The sequence below is a fragment of the Struthio camelus genome, chromosome 25 (assembly GCF_040807025.1).
Source record: "Struthio camelus isolate bStrCam1 chromosome 25, bStrCam1.hap1, whole genome shotgun sequence".
Taxonomy (NCBI): domain Eukaryota; kingdom Metazoa; phylum Chordata; class Aves; order Struthioniformes; family Struthionidae; genus Struthio; species Struthio camelus.
The window spans coordinates 5,952,350-5,970,627 of record NC_090966.1 but is presented as its reverse complement, the minus strand read 5'-3'; the positions used below and the strand labels follow the sequence as shown (position 1 = coordinate 5,970,627).

Sequence of the window (18,278 nt, the reverse complement as noted above, 5' to 3'; positions counted from 1 at the left end):
TGGCAGTGGGGCAGCCCCAGTCCCCTGCACCCCGGGGTGCATTGCATGGCAGTGGGGCAGCCCCCAGCCCCCTGCACCCCAGGGTGCGCTGCAGGGCAGTGGGGCAGCCCCAGTCCCCTGCACCCCGGGCTGCATTGTATGGCAGTAGGGCAGCCCCCTGCACCCCGGGGTGCATTGCATGGCAGTGGGGCAGCCCCCAGTCCCCTGCACCCCGGGGTGCACTGCATGGCAGTGAGGCAGCCCCCAGTCCCCTGCAATGCAGGGTGCACTGCATGGCAGTGGGGCAGCCCCCAGTCCCCTACACCCCGGGGTGCACTGCATGGCAGTGAGGCAGCCCCCTGCACCCTGGGGTGCATTGCATGGCAGTGAGGCAGCCCCAGCCCCCTGCACCCCGGGGTGCATTGCATGGCAGTGAGGCAGCCCCAGCCCCCTGCACCCCGGGGTGCACTGCATGGCAGTGAGGCAGCCCCCTGCACCCCGGGGTGCATTGCATGGCAGCGGGGCAGCCCCAGCCCCCTGCACCCCGGGGTGCATTGCATGGCAGCGGGGCAGCCCCCATGCAAGGCGTGCATCCTGCCCCCCCTCCCCCCAGCCAGGGTGCATTGCTTTGTACCGGGAGCCCCCATGCAACCCCTTGGCCCCCCCTCCACCCTCGCCCCCCCCGGCAGAGAGGAGCCCCCCCATCCGGACCCCCCCATCCCGGTGCCCGGAGGCGGGGTGGTGGTGGTGGTGGTGGGGAGGGAGGGGGAGGGAAGCGAGGCCAGGCGGCTCGCGCACGCGCACACGCCCCCCTCCGCCCCGCCCCTCCCCGCCTACGCAACGCACCCCGGCGCCCCTCGCGACGCCGTACGTGCGCGGCCGCGTGGCGCCGCCGCGCGCACGCGCACGCGCCGTCCCTCCTCCTCCTCCTCCCCCCCCCCCCCCAACTCCGCTCCGACCGGCCGCCTCGTGCCGGGAACGCGCGCGCGCCCCCGCCCCTCCCTCCCCCTCCTCCTCCTCCTCCTCCTCCTCGCCGCCGCCGCTCGCCCGCCCGCTCCGTGTGTCGGTGCGGGGCCGCCGCGTCGCCGGTAGGAAGTCTCTCTCCTTCCCTCCCCCCCCCGCGCCCGCCCCCCGCCGCCGCCCCCTCCCCCGCCCCGCCGCGGGGGGGCGCAGCCCCGCACCCCCCTCCCCTCCCCGCCCCGCCATGCCGGAGAAGCGGCCCTTCGAGCGGCTCCCCGCCGACGTGTCCCCCCTCAACTACGGACTCTGCCTCAAGCCCGACCTCATCGACTTCACCTTCGAGGGCAAGCTGGAGGCCGCCGTGCAGGTAAGGCCTCGGCCCGCCCCCCCCCCCCCCCGCCGCCTTCCTCCTCCTCCTCCTCACGGCCGGGCCCCGAGGGGTCCCCTCAGCAAACCGGGGCCGCCTCCTCCTCACGGAGGGATCGCCCCCCCCCACCGCTGTCAGCGAGTCAGGCCCGGCTCCCCCCCCCCCCCAGTAGGGCTCTGGGGGATCCCCCCCCCTCCCCACAGCTGAGGGACCCCCGCACCTTCCTCCTCCTCCTCCTCCTCGCCCCCGGGCCCACAGGGATCCCCCCTCGTTTCCCGCCGGGGCCTGGAGGCGGCCGGGCAGGTGCAGAGAGGCCTAAGGAGCGTTCAGAGCTCCCCCCCCCCCCCCCCCCCCCCGCGCCATTTCCATTCAGTCTCCACAAAATACGTGTATAACCCCTCCCAAGGCAGCCCCGAGGCCGGGGCCAGGCCCTGGGCAAGGGGAGAGGGCGGCCCCGCCCTGCCCCCTTCCCCCCCCCCACCCTCCCCGAGCAGCCTGGGGAGGAGCCGGGGGTGGGGGTTTGGAGGAGGGGGGGGAGGATTTGGGGTGGGGGGGTGGGGCTCGGCCCCCCACACCACCCCCCACCCCGGTCCACCCGGCGGCAGCCCCTCTCCCCCCCCCGTCCCCGCTGCCAGCCCGGCTCCGCCGGCCGGAGTCCCCACGTAGGGTGGGCGCCGTGGATATTCACCTCGCTTGTATCCTCCGCTTCCCCCAGACCCCTCGCGAGCGCCCTGTTCCTGTTTTCAGCCTCCAGCCTGCCGCTATTATGTATGTTCAGCCACTCAGATGGCTTGGGATTTTGCTGGAAAACCACTATATACGCTGCCACATACACAATTAAATGAGAACTCCCCTGCTACGGTACGGGAAGCTGGTAGGCCGCAGCGTTGTGCACAGCTTGAAGTCGGCGAAGCGAGGGGCGAAGTTAACAGTAGGAATGGGTGCGCAGGCTAAAACGCTGGGTCTTCTGCCGTTTCTGAAAGGCAAAAGCTTCCCCATGTTCATGCTTCAAAGGCAGAATGTTTCGTGAAAGCCCTGAAGTCTCGTAGTCATTCTCAAACTGCTGTGCCAAGATTCCCTGAATTTGCTTTCATGTCTTTCCTTGTGCAATAGCTTGAAATAGCTACGGAATTGTAAGGGCTTGCTGGACTTTTCTGAAGATTGGGGTGACTGTTTAGTGAACTCAGAATATTTTAGGGAGGTTTTAAATGCTTTGAGATTTGTACAGATTTAAATCTTTAGATAAAGGATAGTTAAAACCTTGCTTTAAAATTGCAATTACCAAGTTGCACTTGGGTAATAAAACTGCTGAAGCACAGGTACTGTAGCAAGTGCCTCACTAGGCAAGTTTCTGGTGACTGTGCAAGTAGGAGAGGGCAAAATGCTATGAATGATAGTGAATCTTGTGACTTTTATATCAGGACCTGGAGGAAGATGACCCAAGATGAGTAAGTTAGTGTCATGTGGAAGAAATACTGAAATTGTAAATTTCCGTGCTGGTTTTGGGTTAGCTCAAATCCTCAGGCTGCTGCAGACTTTAGGGTCTCGGAGTGTTTGACAGTGCATCAGCCTGGGTGAAAACGCTAGCTTGAGAAATTCCCAGTCTCTTCCGTCTTAATCCTAGCCACCTATTCCTGTCTTCACACCGAAGCTGCTATTGCTCAGCCCTGTTACAGCTGTGGGACTGTGCTGTAAATGGGATCACTGAAATCATCCAGGTTAAAAATAACCTGGGGGAGGGGAGTAGTGGCTTTTTAAGTCAGCATTGCTACTGAGGAAAAAGTAGTATTGAACAGCAAGCAGCCTTGGAAACTTAGCTTAAATCTAGGAATAACTAGAATTTCAAGGCTTCTTGTAGAGATGGTGTTGTATTTGGTTTGCAGATTTTTAGCACTGTTGAGGTATTTTGAATACTGTTTGCAGTTCAGGGGATTGCTCAATGAATTCTGGAGCAGCAGATACCACCTGACAGTGCAAAATGCTGGACTTTTCTACCCGTTGTGGGCATGTGTTAAGGAAGAATAGTGATCTGTAGGTTTGAAGACTGTCAAAAACTCTGTTTGCATCGTGGTAAGCACAAGGTTATCACAGTAAAGAGGAAAAAAAATAAGGGAGATTTTAAAACATCTAAAATATGCTTTAAAATGTTATAACTTCTTAACAGTTCAGACGTGTTGCCAATTTTTTTTTTTTTAATTAGAGACATTAAAGATAACTTCTTCCAGTTTTATATCTATATTTAGGAGTCAAAGTGTAGTTAGTTTTGGTTCTCACTGCAGAGCAAACTTGGGTTTAAATTTAGGCTATCTTAACATCAACAAAATGAATTTTTATTGGTGGAGTTTGGTCTCTTAAGTCTGGCCAAATAATGAGGATACAGATCAGAATGCCAGCTTTGGTTTAATGAGCGATGCTCGCTCTGATGTCGCAGACCTTATCACTCTAACGCTGATAGACTTCCAGCAGCTTCCCACAGTTCCCCCGAAAGGCTGGCGGTTTCCTCACAGCTGTCTGGGACAGAATCACAGAGGGAAGAATCGTGAGGCCATGTCCCCAGATGTGGGCAAACAAGCACAGGAGAGAGGTAGAAAGGTGGATATGGTTGAGTGGTAGCATGCCTCCTTTGAGTTAGAAAACTGGAGAATTTTGCTGTGGCTGCCAGTGTCCAAAGCACAGCAAAGAGATTGTAGGAAGAAAAAAGAGGATCGCTGTTCTGTAGCCTTAATGGAGAAAAGAACAACTAGCTCATCTGAAATGTTAGGTGGACAGAATACTTTTCTACGAAGGAATGACTTGTTTAATAGTAATGCGCTAATAGATGCTAGTTGTTTGTTATTGAATTGGGATTGAATCTAGAAAATAAAAGATCATTTGTGTGTTTTTTAATCGAATTGATTCACTTGAGGACTTGCTGGCCATTTTTACTAGCACCTTGTAATAAGGTAGCGTGTTCGTTAAAGAGCTATTCTGTTTTTGGCCTACTTTGTGTGGGCATCAAGGTAAAAGTAATTTAGTTTTACAGCAGAAACCTTGAATTGTCCAGTTTTTGGGTACAGGTTGAAAATAATCGTTAGATACACTGTCTCCTCTTGAAGGTCCAGGTATTGTTAATTTATTATAAATAACAACAATTATTAGTCTCTCTGTCACCATTCCAATATGATGATGTCTGGGTAGACAGTAATACGCATTAAGTACTTAAAGGAGTGATGCTTTCTGACCTGCAGGGTGAACCCTAATTCAAGTACCAAACTTGAATTAGTGCAGGCTGTAATATTTTGTCAATATATTTACAAGTAAGCACTTATTAGATGAGTTTGTATTTCTTATTCACAGCCTTTAAGCAGAATTTGACTTCTATGTAGAATTTTTAAGTCTTCTGACTTGAGCACCGAGACCTAACAAAGTGTTAAATAACCTTCAGTTTTGGCTTTGAGGCAGTGCAGTTCTATAGGCTTTTGCACATATTAAGTAACTTAAGAAACACTCTGTCCTTATGCCATGATAATAAATGTTACACTTATATGATCCCTTAAAGTAAGCTTGGGAGGATTCAAAAGATTTTATGATTCAAAAGATAAGGCTGTTGCTTCAGTGTCAACAGTGACCAGGTTGATTTCAAAAGCTTGAAAAGAAACAGTATGTTTAATTTATTATGGTACTTCTAGTTTTCAAGTTAGAGAATCTGGCCCTCTGTCTACTATTTGTTGTTTCTTGATAAAAGAACAATACTGTAATCTGTCTCTTGATAAAGTTTAATTTCATAGCCTTTTGAAACTGAGCTTGTTAAGTATCTGGTAACCTAAATATTAAGTTTTGTCTGATTACTCAAGAATTTTAAATAATGTAATTTGTGGTTATATGAATACTTTGGAAGTCTGTAGAATTATTAACATTTATATAAACTGACAGTTTGCTACTTGTCACAGTTTAAAAACAGAAATCCTTAAGGGTTCCTCGTGAAATAGTTCATTTATCACAGACGGGACAAGATGTGGTTGTAGGAGAAGCAAACGTTGCATGTCAGTAGGAGATCTGGAATTGAAGTACCGTTGTCTTGCTCACAGTTCTGTGTTTGGTCTGTTAGTTAAGTTGTTTTTTGGTATTTTAAACTGTTGATTTGGGTGGTGGAGCTGGGTGTGGATGTTTTTGAATGAGTACATTTAAGGTTTGTTTTTTTTTTTTAACTAGAAATAGTTCATCTACTTTATTCATCTATTCATCAAGATTTAGTTATTATAACCCTGATTCTAGGGGTCAAGCTATCAGTGCAGTGCAGTCTTATTATTCAGTGTCTAATTCAGCTTTATTCCATTCTGCCTTTGACTCCTAGAAGGCGTAACTGAGGGCTGGGAACAAAGAAGGGATGTGCTGTCATTCTGTTCTTCAGCATCACGTTGAAAAAGCAAACATGAGCTAACTAGCAACCGAAATAATCATCTGCCTTCCAACGTTTATTTTAAGCTTCTAAATGGAAGTTCTTAATGCTGTCATGGCTCTAAGCAATCACCTGTTGGGCTTAGGGTGTAGTAGTGCAGAGCTTTGGAAAGATACAAGGTTGTGTTCTAACTTCCTGGTATTTAGCACTATATAAGCAACTTTCTTTGGGGAATGTTGTGGTGATTCATTTCTTTCTTTACCAATTGCAGTGAGAGGTGCTTTGGGTTGGAAAGCAGCCTATCTATTCCTTGAAAGAATTTATAGTGTAAAGTAGATGACCCTTTTAAATATCTTCTTTCGCAGTCCCTTTAATATGTCTTAGGGATATTCTGTTATATTTAGCAATGTTTAACCTGTATCTGTTGCCTTTTATAAGTTGCTTATGCAGTATCTGCTAGACTAAAGATGTATAGTCTTCTGATCTTGCTGCATGTCAGTTAAAGATTGACTGCAAAGCTCTGTATGTAAACCTTGAAAAATCCAGCTTAGTGGTATAATATTTGTGGGTCGGTATCTCTTTTAGTGGGGGGGAGTTGCCTAGTATAAGGTCATATTATGAAGCATGGCAATTTACATTCACAATACTTTAAATTAGATCTGGGTATTAAAAGTACCATGCTGTGTGTCAAAGTCTGTTCAGTGCTTCAAAGTCAGGAGCTCTTGGTTCTGTGTATCCTTATGGCACCAGCTTCAAAACTAGGAATGTCTTTGCTTCTCTCCCCCACGGAAAGACCCTTTCAATTAAGTAACTCATAAGGCTAAAATGATTGCATGAATCATAATTACAAAGGGATTTACTTGTCTGTGTGAATTTTACACTTCTGAAGTATATGTGACAACTTCAGATGAACATAGTTGGGTGCTGTTTCGAAAGAAGTGAGTTTTTCCAGTGGGCCAATAAGTCTTGGCACTGGTAGTTTTACTGCTTGCTTACCATAATTTTCTCCAGATACAGATTAATAAAACGTACTGCTCTTCTCATTGATGTTAGGAATTCTGAAAAAGATAAATCCTAGAACGGGGTTGAAGTAATTTTAGTTGTCTACTATTTAGCGAGCAAAATGCTAAAAACATACGTGCTTGCTATAATGCAACATTTAGAAAAGGATTCTGCAGCTAAGAATGACAAGATTTTAATTATTTCATCTTATGAATGGCTCTGGAGAATTAGTTCTGATTATGGAAGGTGTCTTTCAATGCACTTCATTCTATATTTCAGATACATAGGCATTCCACTGAAGCCATTCAAAATCTTGTTTCTAATATCCTAAAAAAGCTTTTCCCCCAAGTCCTCTCCTGCTCTGATATCTAGTGAAAATCAAAAAGCTTTACAGCATCTTTGAGTCGTATTTGGCAGTTTTGAAAATTCCTTCGTCATTTACTTAGTTTCAGAATAAGAGCTTAGGTTAGATTATCTGACTCTTTGTTGCAGCCCCTATCAGTGGGCTTAATGTGCAAGGTAACTTGGAGATTAGAGGGGAAAAAGTTATGCAGAAATATCTATGGAGAACAACAGTTCTTTGACCTTTTAAATTAAGACTGTACACCAACATGTCAAAATCTGAATTAAATGTTAAAAGCTTTGATTTTGTTCAGTGCAATTTGTTCTTAATATCTAATATTTCCATTTTTAAATGGATTATAGAATAACTTTCATTTTAGCGCTGTGGATGCATTGGGGCGCTTCTGACAAAGTAAGTGTCCAGGTCTGTGAATGCAGCTGTGACTTTATAGTTTCCATCTCAAAATAGTCATAAAAAAGACTCTGTGAACTATGCTTCCCAGGCTGATGCTATTTAAATTCATAACATCATTTGAGATAGGTAGTAATTGTATGTTGAGTTGCTGCTTTTATCTTTTACGTTTTTTTGGGCAAGAATGATTTTATTATCTTGTCTACCAAGTTGTGCATTGTGGGTATGAATAATAGTCAGATAATTGGCTTTTTTAGTTCTTTTTCTGTTCTGAGTGATACTGTGTTGGAAAACTTTTGGGGGAACTTAAGCTGTGATCTTCTATTGGGCGAGATTTTCCTCTCCAGAAATGATTGCTGAGCATGAAAATGGATGTGTAGGGGGATGGGAAGCGTGTTTCATCTTTCCCTGACAGCAGGCTACTGGCAGTTAAAAGGTCTTAAAGGTCCACTGTTTTATTGCAGGATAGACCTTCTTGTGGGATCTGTGTGTGGCTAATCTTGATAGGTATTTGAACTCTGATTAATGTTACTAGAGTTTCATCTATTGGACGCAACAAGATTAAAGTTTAGAAATTCATTCCTTAGTTCCAGATATTGATCTTAGTTTTAAGCATACTTTTAAGCATGTCAGTTTTATGGCAAAATTGCTTTTATTGTGGCCATTTGCAGCTTGGTATTTATTATCTTTTCCCTCTCCTTCTTTTTGATTAAATTGCTTTGATTAGGCTGCTCTTTTTGAAGAGTAAATTTATTTTATCATACAGCAGGGTGAAGCAGGAATGTTCACAGATATGCAGTTTTGTAATTTGCTGTACCTTAGGTAGCTAGATGCTTTTTTTGCCTTTTTAACATGATTGCATTCATGAAAAGTACTGCATGAACAGAAACAAGTCTTCCAAGAAAATAATTTTCTCAGTGCTGTAAAAGCAGTTTCAAGGTATCGCTTACAGTAAAACACATTTATCTTCATCATGTATGTACGTATGCTGTAAGCATTGGGATATGAGGTTCTAGTGAGGTAAAACAGTCATAAGTATGTTGGGTGGTTTATAGTTCTATTTTTGTTCTTAAAAGTGTTTTTGTACTTCATTATTTATAGTGGAGTGGAGAGGGAGGCTCTCATGCTAGAACCTGTGTGCCAATGTGAAAACTTTTTTTTTTCCTTATTGAGATGAATTACCAGAGGCTCAATAAGAAGTATAATGTACACAGTGAATAGTCATATCTACATGCTGAATTTTGCCCTTGGTTTGTAGGAATTGGAGGGTAACATTTTTCAGGCACCCAGTTAACTCGATCCCTTTAAATGTTTTCTAGTATGTTGTGCTCTTTTGTAAAACTGACTTGATATTTGTAGGAGGTAAGGAAAATCTAAAAATAGGTAATTGCCTTTCTAGGGATCCTCTGAAATTATCTCTGTTTAAACCTAAACTCTCGTATTTTGCAGTGGAAATTATTCTGTCCTCAGAAGACTTTGTTGTTTTTTTTTTTTTTAAAGATCAAGCCTATTGTTAAACCTAGTATTGTCTGAAATTTGGATGACTCTTTATACATCTTGATTTCTTAATCCTGAGAGAGTTGGTTTTGTAGACTGAAGAAAAGGCTCCGCCAGTATATTCATAAAAAAGATTTTCTCATCCTGACTTTTCTGTATTTTAGAAGACTCAAAAAACACCCAGATCAAACCCTTAATAAGATTATGAAAATTATTGGGTATTGATCTTTGTTTTTTGGAGGAGTTGTAACCCTTTAGTTTCTCACACACTAAATTAAAAAACAAATTTAGGATTCGGTTCATTATTCTTTAATAGAAGCTTTAAATCTAACCTGTGTCACTTCAGTTGTTACACTTGTTAGTTTTATGCCTTGGAAGCATGCTATGTTCCATGTTTTAGTGCCATATTAAGCTTATTAAGTAACATTGTTTTATCTTTATAATCATAAAGATACAACGTGGTGAAAACAACCCAGCTCTTCTCTCACTGTTCTGTATGACCTACCACTGCAGTGTGTGACAGACTTGCTGAACTTTGAAAGATTCACTAATAGTTACACTTGTCAAGAAGTATGATTATAGATGTGATGATTATACAAACCGTTCTGTTATTAGGAATAAGCTATAGACATTTGCTTCTGAAGCAAAGCTGGCCACTGTCTGAGGTTAGAAGGAAACTTCTGAACGAGGTTTGTCTCATATTAACATCCGTTGGGCTGGTGGTTTTTCTTGGAGTGCCTGGTATTAGCCCTTATGGTTAACAGGTTATTAGACTAGATGGAGCATTCTTCTGGTGTAGGGATTCCTGCTAAGTTATACATTTACATTCCTTAAGCCTCTCTTATCACCGGCTAGATTTGTTTTCTGTCCTGTACACAATGACTAAGAAATGATTCTTTTAATGAGTCGAGGTGAAGTGGCTAAACACTGAATACCTGCTTCTGTTTACTCATCTTGTACAGGTACCGACTCCTTTAGCAGAAATGGCAGAAAGATGCTTGAACTGTGAGCTGGAACGTGTGCGCCGAGCTCTGTGCTAACTCAGCTGCAGGGGAGAAAGCTCTTGGTTCACGGGGAACCAGTTACCTCACTTGCCGATAGGTTCAGTTGGTTCCAGCTGGGTGTGTTGAAATGTAGATAAGCAGAGTGACAAGTATAGGTGTTAATTTGGTATTTTAAAGTTATAACAGCCAAAAAAATCAAAGTAAGGACACAAGTCCTTTTGCTTAAAGGAGCAAACTGGCTGGAGCAAGCAAGAAGTTTCTTCCTGGATACGTTATAGTCACGGTTATAGAAATCCTTGCTCTTTTCCTTGAAGAACTGGCATTGTCCAATGCTGGAAATGGTATACTGGTCTAGCTGGACTACCAGCTTGATCTAGTGTGAGGATTCTAGTGGTCTTAGCCATAAGTTTCTAAATAATCTCTCGTTTCACTCCCAAATATTTTACCCCCTTTGTAATTAATTGATATTTAATTTGAGTTGCTCTGTACACAAGCTCTTGCATCCAAATAGAATGCTGGCACAGCGAGGCAGTTTATTACTGTGCTGGGAGCTGGCCACTTGTTAAATAAAGCAAAGTGTGTGTAGTCAAGAGCTGGCAGAAGGAAAGCTTTCAGGAAAATGTAAAGGCGAATTTCTTGGCAGATGGTTTTAACCTAAGCAGTTCTTGTAGTACGGTGTTTTAAACTGTTGACACTATAGGTTATATTTCTGGTCATCTTCAAAAGATTTAATTCTGTGTTGCAAAGCATTCCGCTTTCATTATAGTCTACTGTAGGTCATCACTAAAAAGGACGTTTACAGGCTTTCTGTCTATTTTTATTAGTCTTGGATTCCCAGGCGGGTACAACAGCCTTATTGTCAAGCTGAGATACCATTTTTTACACACAGTCCATTCCCTTAAATAATTTACAGTCTTGATAAATAGGCCTAGATGGCTTGAACGTGATTTAAGTACGCATGTTCTGGAAAGAATGAGGTAGTCAATGGTACATCTTTTTGTTTTTTGCCACTCCAAAGCACTGAATTTAGCTTCAAACACTCTATGATGGAGAGTTTTTCTTTGGATTAAATAGAATTGGGAATGCCTCCTGAAAGAGGGGAGTTCGAGGGGGTAGGGTACACCATTTTTTTCTTGATGCTGATGAAATTTCTCTTACAGGTGAAACAGGCAACCAACCAAATTGTGATGAATTGTGCTGATATTGACATTATTACAGCTTCCTATGCGCCAGAAGGAGACGAAGGTAGGAATGTTTTTTTTGCTGGAGTTTTTACATGCTGATCCGTTTTGTTTCTGACGTGAAGTGCTGCTGCTAACAGTTAATAACTTGAAAAATACTTTATAATGTTAGCTCTTGAATATAATTGTTTAGTTTGTGTAAGATGTACAGTATAAACTCTAAATTGTTTTACAGACCGTACTGATGACCGTGTGAAAAATGGGGCATAGTCTGTGGGAACAGAAGCATATGTGTTCAGTAATAAGGAGCAATGAACAACAAGCCTTATAAATGGATTCTGAAAAGATGTCTGGAAATGTGTACTGTTTTAGGGTTTGCTTCAGAAAGAGTAAAAAAGCTGAAACTAACCTACTTCTAAAAGCACTGAGTTGTCTGAAACTTTGTTCTCTTCTCATTCTTGCTATTTACATTACACTTTAAAAAAAAAAAAAAAAAGTTAGCTGAAGCTCGCATGAAATCTATGTTCTGCTCTGTAATGCCTCACTGCTATAGGTGAAAGGATGTTTGACTTTTTTGACATTTTTATCTGTATGCCATTATGCATGAGAAAAAACGCAGTCTGTACCTAAGGTTTTTGCAATATTGACAAAATTTGCGACAAAAACTTCAATAAAGAACACATCAATAGTAGATCTGAAGTAGGAAATGCTCATTGTGAGGGATTTTGAAAAGTACGGAAGACTTTTAATCGACCCTGAGGGGAATGTTCCAAGTGCAGGACAACATGAAAAAAAAGTGATTTTATAAAGGAGACAATGGTGGGCACACAGGCCAGTGAAAGACTGGAAGTGACTGAAGGAATAAAAGAAGTAGTACCTGTTAGTAACATACTATTGTAGTAGTGGATGTCTTCACCAATTATATTTCAGGGAGATTTGGCAGGAATAAAGATGTTGTAGCAATTAAACCGTGAAATGATTAAGGTATGGAAAACAGAGTGATACTCTAATAGTCTGCAAAGCCTGTCTGATTTTCTTAAGGAGCCTTTAGTATTTCAAGGATACTAGCTATTTGGTCCACTTTGCATGACTGTGTCTTAAATCCTCCAGACAGCCAAAAGCTCAGCAGAGCTTCCCTTTCTATGAGGAAAATGCCACAGTGATGTCATGAAACACTTTAAAACCGTGATTATGAATAAAATGAGTGATCTTGATTATGAATACGAGAAAGATGTTTCTTCTGCATTTAAAATTCTGCAGTATGCTTATCCAACAGCTGAAGGAAGTTGGAGAAAAGGGCTATATTTGTCTGAACACCTAAAGGAAACAAACCGAAAAAAGAAATCTTAATTTTCTGGACTGGATTTGATAGGAACAATTGCAGTTTTTGTTCTAGTGATATTCTTTGAAATGACCTTATCCTATGGCTAGTAGATTTTCATGTGACAATAGGAACATCTGTGATAAGCGTTTGTATTTAAAAAAAACAAACAAATGCCATTTAATGTAGTATTAAAGAAACCAGAGGGTTTCCTAGGTGTGGTTGTGAGCAGCTGAGTGATGCCTAGGTAGACAGGAATCTGTTCTAAGGAAGTAGCATTCAGTGGGCGTGTTGTGGAAAAGTGGAGCTCGCTGCAGGAAGTGTAGTTGGTGGGGAAAGAGGGCGGTAGTAAAGAGAATTACCAAATAGCTTGGAATCTGGCCACTTAGTTTTGATAGCGAAAGAATGCAGGGCTTGCTGTTCCATATGAACTTAATTCAGATTCCTGGATTGTACCCTGGCGCTCCGTTCCTGCATGGATTTCACACACTGCCGTTAGTGAGCTTTAGTTGATTACATGCACTGTGTTGCTAAGCACTTCTGGAGCTATTTCTTATACTGAGTAATGAGGAGATAGAGAATGGCGGTAATAAGAGCGTGTGTAGAGTTTATCCCACCTACCACTATGTCATAGGCCCAAACCACACATGAATTTCTCGTTTTAGCATTGAAAAAATGACAGCAATGGAAAAGGTACCTAGGAACAAAGGGTCTTACCACTCAAATAAGGGAAAATACCTAAAACAAAGAGAGGACGTTTGTGTATTGTCTTGTTTTCAGAGCTGATTTCCCTCTCCTTTAGAGGTCTGCTTTCCTATTCCTTAACAATGATACACTCTCCTCATACCTTTGAAATATTAATAGCAGAGCTTAATGTAGAGTATTTATTTATCTCTTTTTTTAGCCTTTAGAATTGAGTAAAATGGAAATAAAACAATACTTGGCTTCAATTGCTTCATTCTGATTTTTGGATAGGTTTGAATATGGCACTCTGGGCACATGGGAATATGAATATGGCACTCTGGTTATGGGTTAGGCACCCATTTCTCCAACAGTTGTAGTATAAATATTTGAAATGCAGTTTTGTTGCACAGAAAGCATGTTTTCTGTAATTATGCTCTGGCTTCATAGGGTTAAAACATATCTTTCAGTTTGGTAAACTGCCAAATAGTATAATGGCTTTTCAAATAAAATTGCATGAAATTGGCAGACTACTTGCTGGCACCTGTTGATAGAGATCAAGTCAGTCTTACTAATGCTGCCATTGTGCGCTGCTTTTGGATGGTAATTGTGTAACTAGTCTCAAAAACAAAACACAAACTATAGTCCTATGAAGCAACAGAAATATGGGACAGATCAGTTGGGTTTAGTCACTTAGGTAAGCCTTTTGACAAATTACCTGTATAGGCTATTTGAAAACCAGTTATAAGATCATGATGCTTTCTCCTTTAAAGGCTCTGATGAGGAATTGCTCCCTCTTTTAGTTCTTTACCTCAGTGGGGAAGAATTTGTCTCATGCATACATTGCTAAATGTGAGACAAGATAATCGGTCACTTATCTTCTTTCAAGTGCAGTTCTATTCTGAAAAGTAGCTGGGTGAAAAAGGGACCTTCTTGTTCAACAGATGCATTCCCTTTGTTTATGGAGTTGATCTGTTGACTTTTGTGCAGAATAATTCATTCTTTTGCTAATAATTGCTATTTGTCTTGGGTATCTAGTGCATTTGTAGCAGATTCAACTGTGGCTTGCGCAAGAGCAGAAATCTTAACTGGAATTGCGGGCTGTGTTTTCCCTCCCCTCCTATTCGTTCTTTTCTAGAGATGGATGTAGCAGAGGGTAGAATGCGGTCTTTGGAATTTTAATGCAGATTTGCAAGGAAATCAGATTATTGCCCAATATTTGAAACGAAGCTGAAAGAGGGTCCCTGAACCAGTAAAGCCAAAGTAAAAGTTTTGATACACAACCCACAATTGAGTGATAGCGAAGAATGAACCAGGAGAGATTGATTACTCAAAAGTATTGAGTAGAAAAATTTGCAATTTCATCATAACACTAGTGACTGTAGTGATTGTAACTGGAGGTTGCAATTTTGCTACTTGTACCAGTTACGTTGTAATGGAACAAGGCTACTCAGAAAGTTTCTGTTTTCTGTTGCTAAAGTTTTGATTGTCACCCCCACCACACACACACACACCCCTTTAATCATAAGAAGAAATTGTTTTTGTTTTCCAGAAGCTAGAGTTTTTAGTATTTGTAGTCGGATGTTTATAATGCAGTCTTAGTGATTAGGTATGCATGAGCTGTACTACCTTTGTCCACGTGCTTGGCTTTGCTCAATGAAATGAAGAACTGAGAGGCATATCCCAGCAAGCTGGCTCTTAAGTTAAATGTTAGGGTATTGAGTTTCATACCTACTGAACCCTGAGTAGTTTGAGCTTCCTGTGAATCTCTCTTTTTAAGGAGCTGAGAAATTATGCTGAAGTCATAATTGGCAAATTACGTTGTCTTTGTTTAGCTTGCAAAGCTTTTTGGATACTGTGGGGTCTAAAGCAGCTTCTTAACTTTTGAGGTGCTCAAAGAACAGTAATTGGCAATTTCATATAGAAAACTGCAAGTAGCCATAGCGATGTTGGTTTAGCAGAAATAATTTAGTGAACTCTGTATTTCAACTTTAAAAAGGTTTTCCTTTTTTAAAAGATTGCCAGAACTCATTATTTTAGTCTTTCCCTTCCTATGATGGTAGGGACATGCTTGGATGCTGGTGCTTGAAAGCCATGTGGTTACAACAGAACCTCAGTTTAGAAACAGCAACAACAAAATTACTAGTGCTTGTGAAAAGCTAAGCAATGTGACCCAAGTTTATCTAAATGATGCTTTCCATCGGCCTGGAAATACCAATGGAATATTGACTTTAATATCTGGAGTACAATCTTATGATGAGCCTAAGGTGCATGCAGAGTCACTGCAGCTCAGTTGAAGAATACTAGGTCGTTAAGCTACCATACCTTAATTGCCTGTGACTTCTCAATGCCATAGAATGATGGCTACTCAAAAAATGGCTTGTGCAGGACAACATCTTTTACAGTCAGCTTGACTTCTAACATTTATAGCTCCATCTTTAGCACTTGGCTTTGTCCTCCCTTTGAAATACATGTACGTGTGACATGCTGCTTAAAACCTTTGGCTGGTATCCAAATTTATAGGCATGTAACACAGAAACTGGAATCATTAATTGGTGTATCCATCTGCTTACTGTGCAATTTCAGGAAGTACTCCATAGAAGGACTGTAATTTATTTAAGATACTATTGTAAAATTGGATATGTAGTGCTCTGTGTTTGGGAGGGTTGCTAGATCCTATGTTTATGCCTTTTTTCCAAAGGCGTTGAGCACCAACAGCTTTTTATTTTCTCATGCTACTTGGTCCAGACTATGTACTAATGTGCCAGTGATTAACTCACAACCTTGCAGTGCCAAACTCTCCAAAGTTCGTAGGCTGCCAAAATTGTGTTGTTCTCTTCAGGAGCTTTTGTATTCAGCTCCGTTAGGAATTCAGACAGCTTTTTACTGCAATTACATCTTTGTTCTCTTAAACTCTTACAAAAAGTATTGTTGACGTTTTCCATGGTCCTTTTGCTGTGGGTTACATTATTAGCACTGAATAGTTTTAAAAAAAAAAAAAAGTTGCAATTTTGAATCTTTGATCTTATTTTTATTCCACTGTTTTAGGGTTGGCTATGTAAGCAGCTTCTTTGAGAATTACACAAAATTTCCAGAGCTGAGCACGAAAAGACACATGATTCTAGACACTACTCATAAATGAGTATGTGTCTTGTGAAGCTTTAAATGAGTTACCTGTTTTTTGCTCCAGATGTACTTTTGCCATTACTTTTGAATTTTCATCAGAGGATAGTTGTCATGGCAAGTGAGATGGACCTCAAATATCACAAGACTTATGGCCTTCTGTTGTGAAGATTATGGTCAGTATGTACTGGGAGTGCACAGTGTTACTAATGAAATGGTTGCTTCCAGCGTATTTAAACTATAACTGGTTTAAACATTGTTTTTAACCTTAGGGTGAATGGGTTCTAACACTAAAATTAGAGTTGAGAGGTTTTGTGAAACAAGATCGCTTTCTGCATGTCTTAATATGATTTCTTGGACTTTTGCGGGGGAAAAAACTGAAGGGTTTCACTCTTCTAGTACTCCTAAAGTTTACCTGTGTCTTTCCTAGTACAGGTTAAAAAGGTTATGAAGTAGTGGAGCCACAAATTTAAATACACTTAGGAAGATGACGTGTTTGGGAGAAGAGGAGGGGGAAATCTAACATTCGTTGTCAGCATTTGGCAGCAGATCTGCGTAACATGTGTTCTTTTACATTTCTCAGTTTCAGTAGGTTAGAACTATGTATCTGAAGTGGCTTTGCTTTTCATGGCTGTTACATTGTTTCCATTAGAAGTTGCAAAAAGATATAAATGGTTTTGGTTTGCTGTGGTTCTTTTAAAATACTTTTTTTTGGTGGAGGAAGAGGGGGACTGCATTCTGGTATTGATCTTTATCAGAAGTTCCTCAGGTTTTTGTTCAGCCTCTGACCACAAGGTGACAGCTCAGCGTCTGCAGGCTGTCCAAGCGTGATGTTCCTTCCAGGCAGACTAACATACATTTCCGACAGGTATTCAGCCCCTCCTTCCGTGTTTGACTGAGGTCACTAATATGCTATCATAGAACAACAAGTTTATTTTCTGTTGGACTCTAAAGATAGCCAGGGTCAAAATTCATTGAATCTGAATGATGTAGTCAGCCGTTAGTTCCACCCCTTTGGGTTACTTGGAAGCCCAGTATTGGCCTATATGTTCAGACTAATATGTGCACGTTAGCATTCTACTGAATAACATCTCTCCAACTTATAATGGATCTTTTCCTGCCTCAGTATTCCACAGAGAAAAGCCTAAACTCTTACTGTTCTTCCTGGATAAACTTCAAAAGAGACTAGAAGGTATTGTTTAACATAAGCTAGTATTTTAATGTGCTAGGCATGTATTCTTTTTAAATTGTCTATCTCATCCCACTTACGATATAGACTTCAAAATGTTGGAGCTCCTTAGTACAAACTAGTAGTCTAAAGTTCTTCTACTTGCTTCTATAAAGATTTGTTTTTTCTTGAATTTGTTTCTGTATTGTATTTTTTAATAGTCAGGATTGTTTCATTGTAAGAATTTTGTAAGAATTTTGTATTATACACCCTATTACAGTGGTTATCACTGATTAAACCGTGAGCAGAGTACTGTGAAACCAGTAGTTAAGACTAATGCATTCATGGAGTTTCTGCATTTATGTTCTGCGAGCAGAGGTTGGTATTTACTCTGTGTGACTTAATGCTGAAATCATAGCATTCCAGAATAAATAGCACTTTATCTTATAAAAACAAAAACAGATTTGCTGTTAATTTTATTGCATATGGGACGACTTCACTTAGCTGAACATCTGAGTGTGCTCAGGTTGCATTTGAAATTGTATACCTGGATTCTTGTAATGATACTTGATCCTGCAGAATCTTCAATATTAAATTGTTTCAAACAGGGTTTATCACTCAGAATTCTCCATAATGAAGAAGTTGATGCAGGGGTGTGTTTTTCTTTTAGGGTGTTCACCTCTCTGTACCATAGCAGTTTCCAGTGTTCTTTTTGTCCTTTCTCCTGTGACAATTCAAAAATTAGTGTCTATTTCAATAGATAACTGGAGCTCTCGACTAAATATTGATTCCTAAGTGAATTTTGAAAGTAATTGGAGAGGCTACTTGACCCTTGCTAGCATTTCAATATCCGAAGTGTGTTT

The 18,278-nt window shown here is 41.7% G+C and overlaps 1 protein-coding gene across 1 annotated transcript in view; it reads left to right on the top strand.

Moving 5' to 3' along the window:
• The first annotated feature begins 837 nt into the window (after positions 1-837).
• NPEPPS (aminopeptidase puromycin sensitive) overlaps positions 838-18,278 on the top strand; it is a 40,979-nt gene continuing 23,538 nt past the window's right edge. Inside the window, exons 1-2 of the mRNA XM_068919295.1 lie at positions 838-1,306; positions 11,102-11,186. Of these exons, the coding sequence (XP_068775396.1) occupies positions 1,184-1,306; positions 11,102-11,186 (208 nt within the window). The 5' untranslated portion in view covers positions 838-1,183. The remainder of the gene's footprint in view (positions 1,307-11,101; positions 11,187-18,278) is intronic.